Consider the following 24,104-nt stretch of genomic DNA (forward strand, 5'->3'; position numbering starts at 1 on the left):
ATTAGTACCTGGATGTATTCTCTTTGTATTCATTTCTCCAGTAATGTGGAGAGTTTGAGTTAACTTTTTCTTTTTGTATACTTTTCATATAGTGGGTTTTTTTTTTTTTTCTCCATCTTGAATGCTAGGTTGTTTTTAGAAAGGATTTGCTAACAAGCAAACTAATGGGGAAGGGATGGTAAAACATTTTATTTTCTCTGTGTGGTGCTGGGGATTGAACCCAGGGCCTCCCACCCACGTGTATTTAACATTTCATGTTTTCTCATTTTGAGAAGTTGTGGTACATCATTTGAACAGTGAAAATTTGATATTTAAATTAGGAAATCAAGGAGAGGCCCCATTTTATATTTTGGAAGTGGCATATGAATGTTCATTCAAGTGTACTGCTCCAATATGACTTACAAACATTGTCGTGAAATAAAACTGTGAATGAATAGTAGTTTAGGTATGTTTGAAAGTTTGTTGTTTTGGGTTTTTATAATTTTCAGAGCTAAGGACATGTGTATCTTAGACAAAGTCCAAGGTACAAGAAAATAAAGAAATAGAGGTACATGTAAGCAAGGTGTAATAGTAGCAGTTAGGAAATAGGCTTAGAGTGGAGAAAAGGGAAGACAAATCATAGTTCATTGTATTATTGTTGTATAAAGCATATGCATGACTCCCAAATTTTAGATTTTAATCAACAGACTAACTCAAAAGTTGATTTAGAGTCAGGTGCTGGTGGTTCATGCCTGTAATTCTCCCTCATCGGGAGGATCTTATCTTCCTAGTTCTGTTAATTTTTAGATTTCCACCATGCTTGTCAATGTCCTGTGTAGCATGTTAGATTACCAAGGGAAGAGAGAATTCAACCATTAAAAAAAAAAATTGACGGAGTCCTGGTGGCTCATGCCTGTAATCTTAGCTACTCAGAAGTATCGTTCCAAGCCAACCCGGGCAAATAGTTTGAAAGCCCCTATCTCAAAAAACCCTTCACAAAAATAGGGCTGGTGGAGTGGCTCAAGGTGTAGGCCCTGAGTTCAAGTCCCAGTACCACAAAAAAAAAAATTGAAGCTGGGTGCAGTAGGATACCTGTAGTCCCAGCCACTATTGAGACTGCCTGGACAACATACCGAGATGCTGTTCAAAAAAAATTTTTTTAAGAGACTTTGCTAGTATGTATGGGGGTCTGATCCCCAGCACTCAAAACATTGAATGCTTTTGAGAAAGGTTCAGTGATATTAAAAAAAAAAAATTGAGTTATTCACCATTTTTTGTGACGAACATGTTATCAGAATTCTGATAACCATACCCACATCTAAAATTAGTTTTTTTTTTTTTTCAGTTGTCTCATGTCTAAATCAATTGTTAGTATGGAAAAATAGGCCTGATTTCCTTGAGTTTATGGTTCTAAAGTTATTTTTACAAGTTGTAACTTTGGGGTCTTGTTTTCTTTTGATGGTATATACTACCATAATCCTAACACATGAAAACTGAGGCAGGAAGATCTTGAGCTCAAGACCAGGCTGAGCTATATAGTAAGATCCTGTCTCCAAATACAAAGCAAACAAAATCTCATCCAAAGGATTATGAGTAAAAATTGTGTTACTGTGGGCATTAGTGACTCATGTCTATAATCGTACCTATTTTGGAGGCTGAGATCAGGAGGATTGTATTTCAAGGCCAGCCTCAGGAAATAGTTTGTGAGACCCCCATCTCAACCAGTAGCTGGGCATGGTAGCATATACCTGTCATCCCAGAGTATGTAAAAGGTTCATACGTGGAGGATTTTTGTTCCAGGACAGCCCAGGCAAAAAATGTTTGCAAGACCCCCCACTTCAGTGGAAAAGAAAGGTAGGCCTGGTAGCATGCACCTGTCATCTCATTCTGGTGGGAAATATAAAATAGGATCACGGTCCAGGCTGATTTGTATCCTATCAAGAATAACCAGTGCAAAAAGAGCTGGAGGTGTGGCTCAAGTGATAAGCCTAGCAAGCTGGAAGCCCCGAGTTGAAGCCACAGTACCTCCCCCAAAAAAGTTACTGATGTTTCAGAATCTGAATTGTATTCTTTTTCTTTTTTTTTTTTTTCCTCTTTTATTTTATAGTTTCGAGTTGTGTCTTAAATATGAGATTGTAAGGCAGAAGGAAATAGCTTGGTGCTCAATTTTTCTGTTGGCTGGAGGATTCAAGTTTAGATCTGAAGTTCTAGGTGTCATCTTAAAGTAAAATGAAGACCATAGATTGAAGGACCAAATATGAGTAAGGAAGCATAAGGAGAATGAAAGTCACACAGCATCCCTTTTTGAAGACTTAATAGAAAATCAGAAGGAAGTAACTCACATTTAGTTTGGTGTGTAGTTTTTTAAAAGGGCTGAAGAGTTAACCATGAATCAAAATGTATTTGAATCTGCCCTACAGTATTAGTTCCTTTTTCATGATTAATGCCATTAATAAGATGAGGCTCAATGAGTATTGACAATTGTCAAATATTTAAGTTAATAATGCCTGCAGATTCCAGAAGTAACAAATATGGTACCAGAAAGGTTAGGACTTTTGAGACTCGTGTTTATTTGGTGATTTGGGAGAATAAATTAGGTGACTTAGGAAAATTACTGTGCGTCAGTCATTAACACCAAAGTAAACACACACAAAAACCAAAAGAAGCCAGCATGATGTGATTACAGTAAGAAGGAACTGGGAGGGCATAGGAAAAAAATGAACAAGAATTGCCTAATTCTTGTACATAATTTCTTTAGAACAGATAGTTTAGGCACTTTTAATAGAAAGGAGTATTTTTATTATGAATGACAAAATTACACTGTTAAGAATGCTACACACAAATAGTATTGTGTAGAAACAATAAAGGAAATAAAAGAAATTCAGAGACCCTCCAAAAGACAGCAGGGCATTGAACTGTTAGCAATAGCTTTCTGAAGGAGGTATTTGACCTGAGCCTTAAAAAGGATGATGATAGACTGACAATCTGAGTTTGAGAGACAGTGTCTTACGTATGTTGTAGATCTATGAAAATTGAATGCATATGGCACTGATGCAGCATTCACACCTTTTAAGTTCAGTAACCTCAACTATGAGATGGGAAAGACAAACAACATAGGAAAAGACTTTTTGAGACAAGGTCTCACTATGTAACTCAATCAGCTAGTGATTCTCCTACTTCAGCCTCCAAGGGCTTTTCATTTCTTTCACTCAGCAGATGTTATTGAGCTTTTTCTATGTTTAAAGCATTGAATGCTGTAAATACAGCATTTGTTTGAACAAAACAAACAAAATGGCTGCCCCATCAAGCTATGTGAAGGTAGGACTTACATTAAACAAATAATTGTATTTTCTTGCTGTTATTCATGCTCTAGTTACAGTGATTGACCAAGCTACCTATTATAAAAATTACACCGATTTTTTTAATTATTATTCTTGGAAGTCCTAGATCTCATAGCTGTACTTGAAAATTTTTCATTTTGTTTCTTTTCTAAGGTATTTCCTTTTTTTTCCCCCAAGTTCTAGGATTTGAACTCAGGACCTCACATTTGATAGGCAGGCACTCTACCACTTATACCACTCTGCCAGCCTGGTATTTCCATTTTTGTAAAGAGATTTCTCGGAGAGATGAAAATTAACCTGAATAATCCCTTACAGTGCAAAACTTCCTGTTTTTGTGTTTCTTCTTTAGGTGCTGGGATTTGAACCTAGTGCCTTACATATGCTAGGCAGGAGCTCTACCACTAGAGCTATACCCCCAACCCCTATAATGCTACACCTCCTTATTAGTCACCATGTCATTGTTCTTTGCCCTCCTCCATTTCTGTATTGTGCAGTGATACAAAGAATAATGGTAAATATAATTTTAATTGTATTGTCCTTGCTACAAACTACTAATGGTTCCCACAGTTACTTAACAGAATATAAAGCTCTTTAGTTTTGTATAACAAAGTCAATAACACATTGTGTGCATGTATGAAAAAGTCATAATGAAACCCATTTTTTAAAAAATCTGTAACATAGCTTCAAACTGTTTACCACTTTGACTCTAACCTGTATGGAGCCCCTTGTCAGAAGTAATTTGTTATTGCCCTGTGTAGCATGTGCTTTTCTAGCCTTACTGTCAGGCGAGATCGGGCTTGTTCAGGGTGGTATGGCTGTAGACTAGCCTTCCCTATCAAAATAGCCATACTTCAGAATCTGACTAGCAGCAGACCATAGCATATATTAATTTTACAAAGTGGTTTGATTTTTTTCTGTACAAGCATATAATGTGTTTTGGTCATATTCACTCCATTATTCTTCCTATTCCCCCCCCCCTTTTTTAACAGTTTTTAATGGGCTTCATTATTCTATTTTCATACTCATTTATTAATTTTTAAACTGCATTTAGTTTGGATATGAATTTACAGGAAAGGAGAAAGGAGATGAGAGCAGAGAGGTGACCTTGCCTTAACATATTCTTCAGACTTTTAAGGTATCTTTATTATACTCTTAAGTAAATAATGATGATTGTACAAATTGTGAATTCATTCTTCAGCCTACTTTCAGGTAACAGTAAAAGTCCAGAGGCATTCATTTAAAGCAAATAGAAAATTAAAACCCTGAGCATTTTATGTCACTTTAAAAATTTTCATCTACTAACATAAATTGCTTAGAAGAATAAGATTCAAATAAAATTGGATTCTTTTTAATCTCATAGATACTTTACCACAGTACACTTAGTATCAGCACATCATGTACTTAAATAAAAAAAATTAAAGGTAAAGCTGTCTAACTTAAAGACACCTAAAAAATAGAGAATAAATGTGAGGTTCTTGTGTTGGTTTGGTTCAGATTGTCTGCAAATTTTAATGAGCTCAGAATTCAGTTAGTGCTTGTTCATTACTCAGGTTCTGAAAAACTATTCAAAACAAAATAGTAAACTTTCTGCCAACAGATGTAGATATATACAACAAAGAAATATGTGAAGATTATTTTGTTCAGGGGTTAGAGTGGTTCCCAATGGCTAGTGGGAATTGTGTGAAATCAGAGACCAGAGTAGGAAAAGCTACATAAAGAAAGTTTCTTTGGGTTTTCAGGATTTTAGCAGGTTGGGATTTAAAGAGAAAGCTCTCAGGATAATGGAAAACATAAGGTAATGATAGAAATTAAGAATGAGTAGAATTTGATAAGATCATCCCTGTTCCTGGTATGTGTGTGTGAGATTGTATTTTGGATGAGTTAGTCCAGATGGGAAGCACAGGTGGAGGGTGTGAAAATGTTAGCTTTAGAGAAATAAACTATATGCTCTTTGAAATCAAAAGGAAGTATGAAAGTGAGAAGCTCCTGTCTCTGTGTACCAGTGTCTGTAGAGCAGAAAGATCTAGTTATTTTAGAGCTGCATGGTTGTTCCACAGAAAAATACCTTTGAGATGTTGATATTTTTCTGTTTTATGGGTTATTTAACCTTTTGACATTGAGAATGTGGATATGAATGTGACTGAAGGTTTATACATTTGCACGAGGAGAAAAGTGAATACTTTTTAAAAAAATTAGCCAGGCTCCAGTGATTTCATGCCTGCAATCCTAACTACTTTTGGGAGGCTTGAGATTAGGAGGATCACAATTCCAGGCTAACCTGGGGGAGGTAGGAGAGGGGAGAGTTCATGAGATCCCATCTAAACAGGAAAAAAACCTAAGGGGGGGTGGTGGTGCTCACCTTTCATCCTAGTAACAGTGGAATGAAAAAGTAGGAGGATTGAGGTCCAGACTTCCAGGGCAAAAAGGAAGACCCTATCTCAAAAATAACTAGAGCACAAAGTACTGGAGATGTTCCACAAGTGGTAGTAGAGTGTCTGACGCCTAGCAAGTACAAAGCCCTGTTTCATATCCCAGTACCACCAAAAGCAATTTGAAGTAAGTTTATGAATTTTCTAAGTATCATGGGAGTATTCTGTTAGAGGTTTTCTTTGCAGATGATTTCTTTTAGAGAAGAGGAAATTCGAAATTAGGAAATTATGTTAATTGAATTTGTGCCTTTTACATTTCAGGTTTGTATTTAGGTTTAGAAATGGTTGTAAAAATGCTTATTTATTGTAATTTTATGTCTGCAAGCCATCATTGGAAATTGGCCCAGGTAGAGACAAGACACAGTCCTTTGAGTTGATTTATGTTTTTCCTTTGGCCTGTTTGACTTTGCATGCCTCTCCCTCACTCCCTAGCTTCTTGAATTTGTTTTTTTTTTAAACCCAGGTGAGGGGCTGAGGAAGTAACTCAGTAGTAGAGTGCTTGCTGAGTGTGCACAAAGCCCTGGGTTCAGTCCCCACCAGCTTGAAAAAAATTAGATTTATATTTAAAGTCTGATATAGCTCTTATATATTTGTTGACCACTTACTTACATTGGCAAGTTCCTGACAACTGTCTAACACAGATTTGCTGCTGCATGAAATAAAAGGACGAGGAAAAAAAGAAAGCACAAAGTAAAATGGAGAGGAAAGGAGAACACAACTTACCTTGTTCATCACCTCTAATGATTTTTTTTTTTTTTTGATCATACTGGGGTTTGAGCTCAGGGCCTCATGCTTGCTAGAGCCACTCTACCAGCTCTAAACTTTTAAAATTGTCACTTAGGTGTTTCTCACCCCATTTCCTCACTCGTACCTCACCCCCTCAAAGAGTTTTTTTCAAGTAAATATTTGAATGGGCATGAAAGGTGTTGAATTTAAGGGTTGAGCATGAAGAGTGGAAGAGGGAAAGTAAGTGGGGCAGGAAGAGGAGAGATGATGGGGGCGATCTAAGCAATGTACAATGTAAGACTGTTCGGAGTTGTCACAATGATTCCCCCCTGTACAACATATATATCCTAATTAAAAAATTAAAACCAAAAGAAAAAGGGAAAGTAAAAGCAGCTTTGGTTTGTGGTTTTAGGTGCAACTGGACTGACCAACTGTCATATTGACACATCTGTTTCTTGGGCTAGTGGGCAAGATCTCTGAAAGCTTAAGCCCCTCTTTCCTTATCAGGTTACCTTTTTCTGCAGAGGATGCGAAGTAGATTTTATTTTGTGTGTTTGATGGCAGTTGTCCAAACACTTTTGTAAAGTAGTTCTGTGACATTCGAAACAAAAGTCAAACCTTTAAAAGTCGTAGAAATGAACTCAAATGCTTGCTCCCTTTTATGATCTTTTACTTTTGATGTAAGATTCTAGGGAGCATATTCATTGTGTCTGAATATGGAACCTGTCAGAGTAGATCTGAAATTAAAGCCAGCTATTTATATTTTTCTTGGGTACCATGCCTGCAATTCCTGCACTTCTGGTAGATGCCATTGAAGGATAACTAGTGTCTGGGACCACTAGTTAGAATAGATTGCTTTTTTTTCAGAGAGACACCAGAATAGCACTCCTGTGTAGTTAGTTAACTGTAAAGAAAAACATAATAATTAAAATGTTAATTCCCATACTCTTAATTTTATCTTGATTTTTTTTAAATCAGTGTTATTTACCAGCAAAACATATTTGAGCAAAGTAAAAAAAAAAAAGAAATAGCTCTAAAAATGCTAAGCAGTTTCCTGCTATTTTGGGGGGTTTTTTTTGGTGGGGGAAGTGGGGTGAGATACTGGGGATTGAACTCAGATCCTTGTGCTTACTATGTAAGCACTTTCCTACTTCAGCCACATCCCCAGTCCCTTTCCTTCTAGTTTGTTTTTTTCAGATAGGATTTTGAGCTAACTTTGCTCAGACCCAGCCTCAAACTGTGATCCTCTTACCTCTGCTTCTAGGTGGCTGGGTTTATAGGCATGTACCACCCTTCATGGCCCCAGGTAGCTCAGGCTGGTCTCATGCTGTATCCTCCTGCCTCAGCTTCCCCAGTGCTGGGATTAGTCATGTGCCATGCCCAGCTTGTTATACTTTTGATGCAGATTTTGGGTTGTATTTTTTGTTTGTTTGGCTTTTTGGTGGTACTTGGGTTTGAACTCAGCGACTTGGACTTTGCTAGGCAAGTGCTTTTAAGTCTTTTCTCCCCTTTGAAAATCTTGGTATCAGTTCGTTCGTTCTTTTTTTATGATTCAGGGGTTTGAACTAGGCCTACACCTTGAGCCACTCCATTAGCCCTTTTGTGTTGGGTTTTTTCCACATGGGGTCTTAGGAACTATTAACCCTGGCTGGCTTCGAATCGAGATCCTTCTTATCTCTGCTCTTGAGTAGCTAGGATTACAGCTGTGAGTACCAGTAACCATCTTAGTATCAGTTCTTATTGGAGTTAAAAAGAAACTTCCAGTTGAAGCTTTGAAATCATTTGTATTTTTGTCATGTTAGCATTCTGAATATTGATTATGATCTTTCTAAGCGGAATTTGTTATCTAGATAAGTTTGAAATAAAAATGGATGCTCAGGGGCACAACTGAAATGGTATAGCACCTGTCTAGCAAGCTTCAAGGCCCTGAGTTTAAACCCAGTTTGGCCAAAAGAAAAAAAAAAGACAAATGAATGTTCATAAGCATCAAAATTTGGAATAATCATGATTCCTGGTGGGTTTTTTGTTTTGTTTTTTTGGTGGTGGTATTGAACTCCCGGTTTGAACCCCGGGCCTCATGTTTGCCAGGCAGGCATTCTACCTCTTGTTAGGCAGGCGCTCTTACAGCTTGAGTCACTCTACCAGCAATTCCCAGTCCTTGATAAAAGAAATTAGCAGTGGTAGTCCTTGAGTTATTGGGAACAAATTGTATATTTATGCACAATATCTAGTATGGGTAATTAAAACACGGCTCCTATCAAAAGCAAATAAATGCCATCATCTCCCTATGTTAATACTTACTATTCTTTGTAACCTGAAACTAGGCAGAAGTGTGACTCCTTTTTAAAGAAGAACAAGTAATTATTCAGTAATACTTGGTGGAAAGTAGGACAGGAATTATGATAAAAGAAATCTTTATTTTTTGAAACATTTGGAATGGTTGACGTAGTTGTCATTTCTTTAGTTAGGAAATAAATTCAGTTGAGGTTAAGAAACTTGTCCAAAATCACAGAAATTGATGGCCAATGTCACAGAATTTAGTTGCCCTTTTAAGAAGAATTGTTTTGGCTGCTATGCATGTCCTGTCTTTATAGGGCACTGGGTCACTTGAGGGGGAAAAAATTCTTATTACTCTGTATTGGGCAATACAATTAATCAGTAGATTCATCTTCTGAATAGATAAAAGGTTACCTTAAAAACTTAACCAGAGATGGAAAACTGTCTGAAATATGGGGTTTTAAAAATTTAGAAAGTTTACGATTTTTAAATGATAATTACATTTTCATAATAGCTCTCCCTTCTTTTCTCCTTTTGTTAGGTGGTATGGTCAGGAAAAAGACTATAACGTGCTAGTCATGGATCTTCTGGGACCCAGCCTTGAAGACCTCTTCAACTTCTGTTCAAGAAGGTTCACAATGAAAACTGTACTTATGCTAGCTGACCAGGTATGTGAATTTTTTGTCAAGTAAAAACTGAGAATACTACTACAGACTATGATTTAAACATTCAAAAGTTAAGAGTATAATCCTGTATGATACTGTTTAACATCAGAAAAGCAAAAAAAACAAAACAGACCTTACACCCTACTATTACATGGTGTGTACATTTAAATATGCCACTCTTAACATGACTTGTAGATGTTTTCCTGTGGATCTAGGACAAAGTATTGTGTATAGAAACCTTATAAAAACTATTTTTTGCCAGGCATGGTGACACATGCCTGCCTATAATCCCAGCACCCAGGAGACTAATAGAGGAGGATTGAGTTCAAAGCCAGCCTGGTCTACATAGTGAGACCCTATCTTAAGCAAACAGAAAGCTGCCATGGAATGCTTTGTAGATGCCATGAATTAAAAAATAACATTGTCTGGAGGTTAGATTAAAATGGTTTTACAGCCAATGTTTAGATACTCTGCTTTTTAAAACAAAAACTGGCTGGGGGTGTATGGTTCAAGTGGTAGTGTACCTGCCTAGCAAGCGTGAGGCTCTGAGTTCCAACCCAGGTGCAAACAAGTAATTTTAAAATGAGAAAGAAATAGTTTTTAAAAATTACAGAATGGGGAGATTAAAGATTAAGTTAATGGATCCATTTATCCATTAAGGAAATGGATAAATATCAAGGAATTTATAACGTAATTTTGGTCAGGATTTGTTACCATTAAATGACAGAAAAGTAGTGGAAATAGTTCAGGTTAGATTCTATGCTTATAAAAATACTGTAAAGGAAAGTCGGGCTGATGGCCAACACTCAGGAGACTGAGGCAGGAGGATTGGGATTTCAAGACCAACCTGTGCAGCATAGTGGAGCCAGTCTCGAAACCAAAAAGGCTGTGAAAGAGAATGACATACCTGGGTTTTTGTTTTGTATCACTGTTTTTTTGTGTGCATTTCCACCCCTACCCTCACCCCTCAATAGGATGTCACTAGCCCAATCCTGCCTCTCAAAAATCTTTTATCTTCCTGCCTCAGCCTCCTAAGTGCATTGCAGGCTGGAGCCACCATACACAGCTAATAAATTTCTTAAATTGGATTCATAAAGAAAAACGAGGTGGTGAACAACTGGAATTTGGAGTAGAATTTTAGAAAAGTATATAAAAATCAAAGGATTAGAAAGTAATGCTCATTTTCTTAATTAGCACCTGGTTCCCCAGGCTTCTTTAACATTAAAAACTACTGAGATGCTCAGCAAATATTTGCAAATGTGCTATTTAGCTGGTGGCTTATTATAAACTCAAGCTTTATCAGGTTAAGCAACTTTCAGCATGTTTTACCTAACATGAGAGCGAATCCTAAAAAAGTTAAAGCTTATTTTGTAGACTCAGCAGCACCGTAAGTGTTTATGCAGTGAATACAGAGGGCTTACCCTGGGGAGGTGCGTAGGAGGAGAGATAAGAATAATAAGTAGTCCCTTTCCTCAATAGAGTCTAGGAGAGAAACATGGACATAAGTTGTTCAAGATTCTGTGGTGAAAGTCTGGGTTGGGTATACTAGGAACAAAAGATAGAATTTAATTCCTGGAGAGAGGGGTTGCAAGAAAGGTTGCTTCAGTACCACAAAAAGAGTATTAGTCTTGATCTGTACACATAAATAGTGCTTAAAGTAGTTTGTAGTTTGTGCCATTACTTACCTTTGCTTGACCTTTTCCAAGTGATTCAATAGTCAGAGGTTAATGATGGCTGTTGCTTAGCTAAGACAAGTATGCACGTCAAGTGACCCAAATAATTTGTTTTACTTCCTGTAAAGTATAAGTTGCTACTGTACCTAAAGATGATATTTGTACATTGTATACATTTGCTTCTTTGAGGAAATAAATAGCTTAAATCTGAGATTACTGGTTTGGCTTCAGAAGGGGTTCATTGAGGTAGAGGAGTCCATGTTTAAATCTGTATATCCAAGGTAATAAAAGCTCTGAGGAAAATGGGGACAAATGAAAAATAGAATCTTGACACATACCACAAAGAAAAGCAAGAACATACGGGTACAAAGATAATGTTGGCAGTCTTTGAATATAGAATACATTTTAAAATGTAATTCTCCAGTGTCTTCTTGAAAAGATACAATATTTGATAATTTGAAGAAAGGTAACTTTGTTCTGTATGAGATGCCATAAACAGTCAAAGGACAAATTTTTAACAATTTAAACTATTTGTATAGCAGATAAAGGGTTATTGCAGAAAACTCCTCTAAAAGTTGACGACAATAAAATTAGTTCATAGACTAATAGAAGTTTCAGATTACCAGGAAAAATGATCAAATACCCCAACTTAAGTGTGAGGAACAAGTCAGAGTACTTTTTACTGCAATTAGTAAAATTTAAAAAGAAGTGGAATTTGTTTTGCTCTTAAGAGTACTTTCTTAAATATGAATTTTATAGCTCATTTTGAAGGGCAGTTTGATGTCATCAAATGAAAAATATATCCCCTCCATCCAGGAACTCCTCATAATTGCTTTGGATTTGTGACCTAAAAATAAAAGCACTAGTAGGTATTAAATATAGTATAATTGTAAATAGGGCAAAAACTTGGAAACTTTTAATAGGAGTAGGGGCATAATTGGGGAAAACTTATAAACGTCTCTTAAACAAAGTCAATAGAATATTGACTTTGAATTATGCTAAAGGCATAATTCAGTAATAAAGCATGTGCGTAGGATGTGTGAGGCTCTGGCTTCAATCTCTGGCACAAAATAATAATAGTACTAATAGAGTTACACCATTTGACTTGACATCATTTCCACACAATTGAGAAAAGCTTGTTAGAATGACATTTAATACTCAATTTTTACATAGGATTTAATAAGCGTAGAGGAAAACATCCTATACACTCCCGGGAGTGTATAGGATATGTGTAGTTAAAACAAATAAGAATAAACTGAATAGAATGTTATGGATAGCATGGAAATAGGTCTTGGAAATACCAGGCTGGGGGTGGGAGTGTGTTGCTGTTCTAGGGATCAAACCCAGGATACTATACTTGCTAAACACATGCTTTACCACTGAGCTTCATCCTTTATCCCCACCAAGCTGCTTCAAAACAGGTTACCTTAGGACATAAGATTCACTGTGGAAATCTTTTAATTTCATTTCGTATAACATCTCAGACAATTAAATGTATTTTCATAATTTGAACATTGCAGATACCAAGTCTTCCTATCAGATTAGACTCATTTTTAAACATTAGTACTGGAAGTACAAGCTGAAGGGCACTATGGATTTATGGTTAGATATCCATCAAGCTAGAAATGAATGGAGAGCTTTTTGTTATTTCCATTTAACTTTTTTCTAATCCTTCATTGTTAATTCTGAGATACTAGAATACTTGAGAAATAATGTTGTTTTTTTCTTCACTTAACTCTATTTCTGCCCTTTTTTTTTTCAGATGATCAGTAGAATTGAATATGTGCATACAAAGAATTTTATACACAGAGACATTAAGCCAGATAACTTCCTAATGGGTATTGGGCGTCACTGTAATAAGGTTAGTCATATGCTCTTTGCATGAAAGAACAAAGAGTAAAATATTGACAAGAATTGCTTTGGTAAACTTTTCAATCTTTAAAAGGCCATAGTAAATTAAATTTGCTGTAATTGCTTTAAAAGATTGTGCTAGAAGGATAATCAGCTAACTCTATTAACTTAGTAACTTGAAATATATTCTCTCCAACTTAACCAACCAAGGTTAGTTATTATCTTTATGAAAATACAAAATTCCAAGGGCTTTTTAAAATGAGCTGTAATCATCTGTTAACTGTTGAACAGTTGTATCTATTTTTCATTCACTTGAAGAGTGAATATGTCTATATGCTTTTCCTCCTAAGTGCTAAAAATCAGATTTTAACCTTTGGCTCTAAACTGTGAGTTTTTGTAATATGTGCTTGTGCCAGTGTGGGAACCACTGACGCATCTTTCTCCATAGCGTTTAACATTTGCTGACTGAGCATGGTTGATAAGGAGAATCTTCAGTCCTTGGATTTGTGCATTTAAAAGGATAATTTGGGGGCCTGCTTCAAAACTAGCCGACAGTTACTTACTTAGTTGCCAAGTTGGGTGAATTCTCCACCCTCTCCCATTTTAAAGGAAATACAAGTGAAATGAACATTCATACAACAAAACTAGTGCACATTGGGTCTCAGAGAATGGTTCAACTTAATGGGGTGATTGGGTTTTAGCTAGTGACGCATGATTGCAGTTAGAAAGTAATTGTATTGAAACATTTTCTGCATTGATTAGTTTTATTGAGTGAATTGCTTTCTTTATCCATTCAATGTTGAGCTCGGGCAGACAGGCAGCATTGGCAATGCACTAAGCATGTGATGATCTGATGATCTGATAGAAATTCTCAACTTCAGGACAACTTGGCTTTTTTGTTTTTGTGGGTTTTCTTTTTTTTGTTTTTTTTTTTTTGTTTTGTTTTGTTTGTTTGTTTGTTTGTTTTTAGAAGGGAGATTTCCATTGTTTTATTAAACTGTTAGGTAATGTTTGGTGTTTTAAGGTCTAGCTATAAATGTTTACCTTTGTTTGCCTGTATGAATGCCAACTTGGAGCCATACGATTAGAATCGGTGTTACTTGTTAATGTGTGAGGTTTTAATGTTGGTCTGACCAAGTTTTAGGAAATTAAATTTTTTCATTGAGTTTCACATAATGAAAAGTTTTTCAATCTATATGTAACTTATCTTGTTATTCCCAAATTACATTAAAAAACATGTAGTTCTCTTTGAAGCATCCAGGTTCTTAATTGTTATGATAAAACCTGGTAATTTAATAGGAAAACTGATCTTAATTTTTGGGGGCACTTTTGTCTGTTTGACTCTTCTTTTGGCCATTTCCCAGCCCTCTCCCTCCCATTTTCTTACCCCTAAGACCTATTATCCCCTTGTCCCTGTTCTGCATGTTGACAGTGCAGTACATGGTTTTTGCCTTCTATTTAAATGATGGCCTAGATGATAAGTAACACTTTTTTGTTTGAGGGAGTTTTTTTCTCCTAAGAATAACTTGTTAATCACTTATTGGTGTTGGGAAGTTCAAGTTACTGGTAGTGAAAGCCCTTTTAACAATTTATAAATACTAATAAGAATTTTGTGGAGCTGCTTGCTATTATACAGAGTCAAAGAGACCATAGGGTAGAAGTGAAGTGTTTGCTTAACTAAGATTCATATAATAAATGTTGCTCTTGAACATTCTAGATTAGTGTTTTGTTTATGTAATTGGTTTTTAGTGTTTTCTGTATTGTAGTTTGAAAAATGCCAGTTGTATGAGACTGGATCCTTTGGTCAGCTTGTTCTAGTACTTTTCTATTCCTGGGGAAAAATGGTTGGGGGAGGGGTCTTTTGAGGTCTATTTTTGAAGTTAAATTTCTTACTTGGAAAAATTGTTCTGAATTTGATATTTAGGAGTAGCCACTCCAATCTTAGTGAATTTGCTCATCTCTTCCAGTAATCAGCCCTGCATGCTTTCAAAAATAAATTTTAAGGTGACTAAATGCCTTCTACCTCTTCCTTACTGAAGATTTTTTCCCCTGTACAATCTTTTTTGGGGGAAGGGCAGATCATGGTACCAAAGATTGCAGATCTAAATTCCCCATTTTTGCTTTAAAAATTAAAGAGCCAAATGTCACCATTGCTATCCCTGATTCAGGCAGTGACACAATATAGTGGCATTAAAAACTTAAGTATTCTCTAGAATTCAAATGTTCTTGAGCATGTGATTTTTATTTGGAAAACTGAGAAGCTATAGTGCTTGGTGGAAGAAGGATGGCATTTGGCTACCCTGTTCTTTCTCTAATGCCTCGGTGTTGCCTGTCTGCGCCGGCCATTGTTGCAATGTAAGCAATACTGTTTGATGCACTGCCACCCTCTATTGTCTGTTTAGTGTTTAGAATCTCCAGTGGGGAAGAGGAAAAGAAGCATGACTGTTAGTACTTCTCAGGACCCATCTTTCTCAGGATTAAACCAGGTCTGAAACTGTCTCCTATTCCAACCTCAATCCCAAATTCATGTGCTTTTCTTTTTTATTGTTTTATTTTAATTATTTTTGTTTTGTTTTAATTCTGGAGAATATAGATCTTGCTCAAGCACCTCTTACGTTGGCATTATTCAGACATACTTGGCAAACATAACATTACTAAGATATTCTTTCTGGCTTTTGCTTAAAAGTTGTAAAATCTAGAGAAAATCTAAATAAAAATAGGATATTACTTTTACTTTAGATCTCTAACACCCATATGAGGAAATTATGTTGGTATAAAGTATTGGAATTTCTTACCTATTAGTAAACTTGTGATACACTGTTTCGTTTTTAAAAATGTATTTGGAGTTGCAGAACTAAATACACAAAAATGCACTTGCATCAGTGCTGTAAAATGAATATATTGTCTCACCTCTCTCCTTCCCTAAGAATTTCAGGTAAGTATAGGCCAGACTAGTGTTTCTAGAATTGACTTAATACAGTCCATATTGTCAACTTCTACTAAATGGTTGTTATAGAGCCTTAATATGCTCTGGAATCAGAAGACCCTATATTCTTAACAATATGACAGTAACAACAATTTAAGCATTTAACAAACTAAATGGTAGATTGCCATTAGTAATATATAAGATAAATGAATACATTTAGATTTTTGTAGATTAAAACACCCCAATAATTTATTTCTAGATACTTAAAGGATAAGCATCTCTTCATATTTTCTTTTACTTTTGTGGAAGCTAATACATAGCTTTTTCTTCCCTCTATGAATGTTAAGACAAATGAAGGTAATATAGGAATATAGATTTTGATGTTTCTAAACAGAAATACCTTTATTTTTCAATAATGTATGCTGAGAAGAAGCTACTGACATAAGTAATTTAAAATGAAGAAACAGCAGGCATGGTAGTACGTGCTTAATTGCAGCATTCAGGAGGCTGAGGCAGGAGGATTCTGAGTTCAGGGATAGCCTGAGCTGCATAGCAAGACCTTGTCTTAAAAAAAAAAAAGCAAACAAAATACCTACGGTATTATATACGGACCACCTCATCCTATTAAAAAGGTTTCAGAAATTCAGTTATTTTTAATCTAGCAAAGAAATAATCAACTATTGTGACTACATCTTAATTGGGGAGTGAGAGCAGTTGTGTATTGTAAGATAATATAAATTTTTAAAATTTGTGAAGTCTTATTTTTACTTATCCATCATTCACACATTGTATATTTTGTAGTATAACCATTTAATAATTAATACATAAAGTTGTATTTAAGTTGTAACGTTTGGTACAAGTTAGATTGTGAGGTAAAGTGACCTTGCATATTTTTTTTGGATGGACAGAGGAATGTCACTCCTGGTTAGGGAAAATTTGCTCAAAGCATGAAAAACTTAAATTAGCAAGTGTTTCTAGAAAAAAAATGACCCCATTTCTGCATGCTTTTGAAAATAGGTAGGCTGCATTCTTTGAAACAGGCACAAATCTTACAGTGTTTATTTAGTATAAATGTACAGGAAAGCATCTTGACCCACCAAAGAAATTTGCCTGTGTCTTAAGAACGCCTGTTTGATACTCATTTTCCTCATTTGGTCCTGCCGTTTATACATTCAGAACTGTTTGTATCCTTGATATCCCTTGGTTTTGTGTAAATATTTCCATTATTTAGTTTTTAGTTGAAGACTTACAGAAAGAGCTGCTAAAGAAGCTTGAGAGGTACCAGGTGTTGATGAGCAACCAAGAGAGCTTAAGTTTTTATTTAAAGTGGCTTTCCTTTAACACCTTGCTTAAGCTGGTGACATTTCTTTTCCAGACTTATTTTTCTTTTTTGTAAGAGAAAATTTATAACTGACTTATTTGCTTTTTAGTTTTGTTTTTATATTAGAGATTGAAATGTTTCAGATAGTATTTGGCCTTAGGGTAAAGCTCAGAGATCGAGTACTGGTCTAGCATGCACAAGATCCTGGGATCAATTCCCAGCACGGCAAAAAAAAAAAAAAGATAGCATTAATATTTTTTAGGGGTTTTTAATTTGTTTGTTTTTAAATACTATTTTTTCCTTTAGCTAAGTGGAAGGAAAAGCTCTAGTGAATACTGAGTTTCTATAAAGCATTCTTTGGTTGTATGTGCCTGGCTATTGAGTTGCAAATGGAGCTATTGAATGTAGATTTAGACTTGAAAGAAACTGTTAGACATAATCTTGTCAGAGCAATTCCCTTTTTCTCTTCTGTTTTGAAGTACTAAAGGAAGCAATTCCAGAAAATAACCTCTAGAGGAAATTCCAGTACTAATTACTCACTTTTTATTTAAAATTCTCATATTTACTAGGGATATTTTAAAACCATGAAGCTCAATATCTTTTGCATTAATTTTTCTATTTTCTTTTCAATATGAATTTGCAGTAACAGTTTTTGTTTTGCTTAACAAGTATATTTTACTCACTTTTGTATTCATGTACTTTTTCATTAAGAAAAATTTAGTGTGAGCTTTTCCTCTCAGTATTTATAACATTAACTTTCCCATATTCCTAAAATAACTTAATGCCTTAGGAATGGAATTTAATATTCTTTAGAGAATTTTCATTATCCAGTGTATTCTAATAATTAAACTTCACTGTTGATCTGGTTATAAAAGTTCAAATGTTAGTGAATTTTCCATCCAAAAGTGTATAACTAAGAATGGCTTATAATACCTGGCTGAAATAGGTGTTACTCATCCTCCTAAATCAGTAACTTAGATTATTTCATTTTTGACACAAATCCTAATAGGTTAAGTAAACAGGTATTACAGATTGCAAATGAACAGAAGAGACCCAATAGCCTAATGAAAAGGAGAATCATAAAATTTAGGTGTAACTAGAAAAGAAACAGCAGTCTAGGGCCATGTATTATAAGGACAAATAGACCTGTCCATCTTGATAATTATTGTAGATTAAACTTTATAATAGCATAGTGCAGTTAAGTAACTAATGATAAAGACCAAAATTTTAAAGTTTATTTTGCTTTAGATGGTAGGTAAACATGAATATATTTTAGATTCTGCTTTCATCAAAATGTTCTAATTCTATAGAGAAGAAATTGGCTATATGAGTATCCTATTCCTTGGGTACAATAGAGATGAGATAAAACTAGGCATTAAATACTTTTTTTTTTTTTTTAAAGATGGACTCATTATATTTTCCAGAAGTTTAACCTGATCAGATGTCAGTGCAAAATAGTAGAATGTAATGCTGCATGCTTCATTAGGAAAGTCTTATTTTTTATTAATTTAAAAAAATACCTTGGTTTTGTTGGCAGTATCAGATTTTCAGGATTTATGTTGTTTAAGTAATGAGCATACTGAAGAGTGGTCTGTGTAGGAGAGAAGAGTTCCAGATAACTTATGTGTAGATTTTGAAACATCTTTCTTACTTACCAGTAGTAACAGGATGTCAGGTTTCATTACAGCAAAAAGCATATCTGACAACTCTGTTGTCAGGCACGTATACATTTCTCCACTTGAAAAGACAGGCTTCTGAGTATACAGTGAGTTGGGCCTCTGAAGATGTGCAATAGTAAGGTTAAACTGCTAGACTTAACTATTTTTTCACTTGATTTATTGATGAGAAGTAGTAAAAGCTTATTGGGATATTGTCTGTTCATTATCTTCTACTTAATGGTACTTTATTTTGGTATATTTGAACACCTAGACTACATGTCATTTAATGTAAAGAAGCAGTTGAACAGGTGGAAACTTAATGTCTCTTTATTTCTCTTTTAAAGTTATTCCTTATTGATTTTGGTTTGGCCAAAAAGTACAGAGACAACAGGACAAGGCAACACATACCATACAGAGAAGATAAAAACCTCACTGGCACTGCGCGGTATGCTAGCATCAATGCACACCTTGGTATTGAGCAGAGGTGAGTCTGAAAATTAATGTGTTTATCAAGTCTATTTCAGAAGCAATACATGGGTTTTTTGAAATACTTCAGTTATACTGTTTAAGGATGTGTCTTGGCTGAGGATTTACAGGATGCTTAATAATTGTTTCTCCTGTTGCTTTTTGTTTTTTTTTTTTTTTAGTACTGGTGTTTGAACTCAGGGTCTGCACTTTGAGCTACTCCACCAGCCCTTTTTTGTGAAGGGTTTTTTTGAGATAGGGTCTCGCAAACTATCAGCTCAGGCTGGCTTCAAACCACGATCCTCCTGATCTCTGCCTCCTGAGTAGCTTGTATTACTGGCGTGGACCACCGGCGCCTGGCTTACTTGTATATTTAGCCAATGCAGAGAAGCCAATTAAATGAGATCTTTATTTTCTTTGTTGAAAGTTGTCTCTTTGGCATGAAGGAAAATTAGAGGAATAAATGCTGTTTTGATATTTCTTTTTGTAGCTGAACCTAGAACCTGTTTTTTTAAATGCTGATCTTGGGCATTTTGTTTATTTTTAAAATGTTTTTGGCAGTACTGGGCATTGAACTCATGGACTTGTGCTTGCTAGACAGGTGTTCTACCACTTGAGGCACGTACCTAATCTCTGATCTTGGGTATTTTATAGTTCAGTAATAGAATTCGAGTTTGGGGGAAGATTGTATTGGTTATTTTTACAAAGAAATGTTATGACACTCCTAGTAAACAAAAAGGGGATTGGTGAACCATCTCCTTTTCTAGTTTTCCACTCAAATACGTAAGTTTTAATAGGATCTAGCTTATAGGAAGTAATTTCATAAGCTCTGCTCTTTTTTTTTTTTGCCACACTGGGCTTTAAACTCAAGCCTTCATGCTTGATAGGCAGGTATTCTTCCTGTTAGAGCCACTCCATCAGCTAGTTTTCCTACTTCTGTACTAGTTTCCTAACTCTGTACTGTTTGAGTTTTTTGAGTTCCTTTTTCTTTTATTATTAATTGATGTTTCCTCCTTGAAACAAACATAGAGATAATAAATGATAAGCCTCCAGGTTGGGAAATTCCCGAGAAGAATTTCAATGTTAAGAAATACCCACAAATACCTGTATACCCTGTACTTCACTTTTCCTGTATGCTAAAGTAATTTTAAAGTTTCTTGATACTTGGCTTTCAGTTTTCATTAACCTCATTTATAGAGGATTTAGCTAAATCCTTTTTGTTCTACTTTAAAAATTACATTTTTGGACAGTATTGATTTTATAATAAAGTTTGGATTCCATGAGAAAATTTTGGTTAGAGGTAACCCATTGTATGCTTTTATCGTTACCTTTTCTTTCATGTTTCTCACAATTCAGTTCATAAAATAACATTTTCTTTTCTAGTCGCCGAGACGACATGGAATCATTAGGGTATGTTTTGATGTATTTTAATAGAACCAGCCTGCCATGGCAAGGACTAAAGGTAAATCAAACTCAAATTACTGGGGTTTTGTTTTTCATATTTGTAAGAATAAAAATAAGGCTGGGGTGGGAGGATCAATTGCAGAGAGCAGACTAGGCAACATAGCAAGACCTCCATCAAAAAAAAGTAAAAATAAGAGTTGGTGAAGATGTCCTTCAAAGTCCTTCCAGATCTGGGATTGAATTAACTTTATCTTTTGCCTTTGGTTTTGGAAGATTAAAACCTGATCATTTCAGTTAGAACTTAGTTAATAGAGCCCACCATTAAAGTTAAAGAAGTTTCTTTTAAGACAGTAAGCTGATACCCATTGGCAACTTTTAGCTTCATGTAGATGGAAGTTGACATGGCTAAGGAAGATCAAGATTTTTCTCATTTTGCTATGTTCCCATTATGTATATTTTTATCTACAGTAAAATGTATTTTTCCAATAGTACTAGTTATATAATTATCTTAATATCTTAATAATTTTGTTTTCATTATAAGAGTTCACCAGTACTTTTGTTTAGTATAAGTTAATAAAAAGTAACCATGGCATAGAATTTAATAGCTATTTTGATCTTTTATTGGTCCTTTAAAGAAAACCAGTATTAATGAGTGGCTGTGAAATAGAAGGCTCAGTTCTTGTGTGGTTAGTTTTATCAGATATGAATTTGACTCTGCCTGTTTTAACTTAACTCTCAAATCTTGAATCTCTATGTATTTGTATTCTAGTGAGTTAAACTATTAAGGTTCTTCTCAGTAGTACTGACTATGCTTGATTCTTATTTTCTTCAGGCTGCAACGAAGAAACAAAAATATGAAAAGATTAGTGAAAAGAAGATGTCCACTCCTGTTGAAGTTTTATGTAAAGTAAGTGTGCATAATGAGTATTATTTTAAAATGGTGCAAGGATGGAAAGGGGCATTTTACTTGCCAACCCTGGGACTTAAACATCTTATTAGGTAGCTATTTGTCATTTTGTTTATTTTTTGATTACTTTAAATTTTTGTTTTATGTTTGGTTTGTTAGGGCATTCTAACCACTTTAAGAAAAATTAACAGCAGGCAAGCTTTTTGAATAGAACTGCATTGATAGAAAAAGTAAATGAAAAAAATACTCTTCTGAACTGGACATGATGCCACACACCTGTAATCCCAGCTGCTTGCAGATCCAGGAAGACTGCAATTTGAGGCCAGCCTGGGCAAAAAGTTCTCAACAAACAAGGCAGGCATGGTGGCTTATGCCTGTGATCCTACCTACGTAGGAGGCATATATAGGAAGATTATAGTCAGAGACTGGACCTGGGCAAAAACCTGAGACCCTACCTAAAAAATAACTAAAGTAAAAGGGAGTTGAGAGCATGGCTCAAGTGGTAGAGCACCAACCTAGTAAGCACAAGACCCTGTAGTGCCAAGGGGGAAAAAAGGAAAGAAAGCAAGCAAATAAAAGAAACATTCTTCTAGTCAGTATATACTGATGCCCAAAAGAAGAGTAATTGGTACATCAAAGGAACTGAGATAAGGACAGACAGATCAGAGCAATTCCAAATAGCAAGTTTTCAATGGTATAGTTTGAATTTGACTCCTTTCTGAGAAATCTCATAACTTCATAGGAAGGCCAAGTGAGTTCAGAATGGATTTGTGTCATGATGAATGATCATGTCTTTCGTATAAACACAAGGCCATATGTTGGGTGTAGTGATGCACAACTACAATCCCAGCACCTGGGAGGCAGAGGCAGGAGAATTGAAAGTTGGAAACCAGAAAGACAGGGAGGGAGGAAAACCAGAAGGTCTTCTTTGAGATGACAGTTGAGAATTAGAGGCCAACCTAGGCTATATAGCTAGACCTTGTCTCAGAAAGAGAGAGAAAGGAAAAAGGAAAGCTATACGATCTTTGCAAGGATAATTGTATACCCAAAATTAAAGCAAAAATGTGTAGTATGTCCACTGCTTTAGATTCAAGAAATACTCTAGCCATTTAAATCTGTTTACATCAATACAATCAGTTAAAAATGGTGCAGGTACAGCCATTCTATCCTGCGTTGACTTCTGCATGTGAGAAATTTCTTAGGTCTTTAAGTTCTGGGAAGAGACTGCCTCCTTTAATTTAAACTCCCTCCATATTTGAAGTTAGTCAAAGGCAGATTTAGGAGTCTGTGCTTTGTTTTAATAGTTTTTGTATTTCTACATTGCTGGTGGCAGAATTCTTTTGGTGGTAAATATCCAGAGCTTTAAAAATGTTTACATGTATCTTTGAGAATCTTTCTTCCAAAGCTGAATACATAAAACGATTTTACTCACAAATGTACTTAGAGTTTTTTTGAGATGCTTTCTGGATATGTGTCCCAGGCTGGCTTTGAACTCATGATTCTCCTGCCTTTGCCTCCTGAATGTTAGAATTACAAATGTGTGCCACCTCTCCTGGCAGCGTATTACTAGTAACAGAAAAATGAGACTACCTAGATGCCCCTCTATAGGGAACACGTTAATTATGGGCGTATACACGAAGTAGAATATATTGTAGCCATTCAGAAGCTTATGAAGAAATGGAAAAATAACATGAAGGATACTGTAATATAATGTTAATGGAGAAAAAGTAGAATATTTCATATCCAATGTGGTGATAATGATTATACAAAGATCTGTATTCATAAGAAGTATTGGATTGAGTATCACAGAGGTTATCAGCGATTGCTTTGTAGACTACAAAATTGGTGATTCTACTTTTTCTATTTGGTATATACTGAGTTGTTGAAAAAATAATTTCAGGGAAAAGTGGGAAGTACTCCATTCATTGTCCAGTTATGACAATGAAATATTACTATTCTCTCATTTGTCATGATGATATAGTAAATTAACAAGTGGGCTATCTGAATTATGTGGGAACACAGTACCATTGAAAAAGGCTACATATTTCATCTACCAATTTATTATGTATAATTGAATGGGTGGGGTGATGAAATTTTGTTGAAATTTATGAGAAAAATCAGGCCATAATTACTTTGTCTTATATTTTTATACATTTATTTAATTTCCTTAAAAATTTTGGTTTTTACTCTGTTTTTACGCTTAAACTTTTAGGGGTTTCCTGCAGAATTTGCCATGTACTTAAACTATTGTCGTGGGCTACGCTTTGAGGAAGCCCCGGATTACATGTATCTGAGGCAGCTATTCCGCATCCTTTTCAGGTCAGTTTTTAAAGTATTTTTAAGATTATAAATTCCATTGAAAGAAATAGGTTAAATCTGTTGACCTTAATCTATTCTGATAATTAGTAAACAAAAGTAAAGGATGTCTAACCAGTATGAATAGCAGTTTTAAGAACTGCTATTAATGTTAATTTGGCATTTT

General features: G+C 35.2%; 1 protein-coding gene across 4 annotated transcripts in view; it reads left to right on the forward strand.

The window, feature by feature from the left end:
• Csnk1a1 (casein kinase 1 alpha 1) overlaps positions 1-24,104 on the forward strand; it is a 43,788-nt gene that overhangs the window by 10,433 nt on the left and 9,251 nt on the right. For 2 of the 4 annotated variants that reach the window (XM_020169998.2, XM_020169997.2), the window contains exons 3-9: positions 9,294-9,420; positions 12,853-12,951; positions 15,344-15,427; positions 19,191-19,330; positions 20,695-20,773; positions 21,548-21,622; positions 23,835-23,941. In XM_020169998.2, coding sequence (XP_020025587.1) covers positions 9,294-9,420; positions 12,853-12,951; positions 15,344-15,427; positions 19,191-19,330; positions 20,695-20,773; positions 21,548-21,622; positions 23,835-23,941 — 711 coding nt within the window. The remainder of the gene's footprint in view (positions 1-9,293; positions 9,421-12,852; positions 12,952-15,343; positions 15,428-19,190; positions 19,331-20,694; positions 20,774-21,547; positions 21,623-23,834; positions 23,942-24,104) is intronic. The other 2 variants (XM_020169999.2, XM_074076674.1) reach the window with 2 other exon arrangements.

This window comes from Castor canadensis, chromosome 6 (assembly GCF_047511655.1).
Source record: "Castor canadensis chromosome 6, mCasCan1.hap1v2, whole genome shotgun sequence".
Classification (NCBI taxonomy): Eukaryota; Metazoa; Chordata; class Mammalia; order Rodentia; family Castoridae; genus Castor; species Castor canadensis.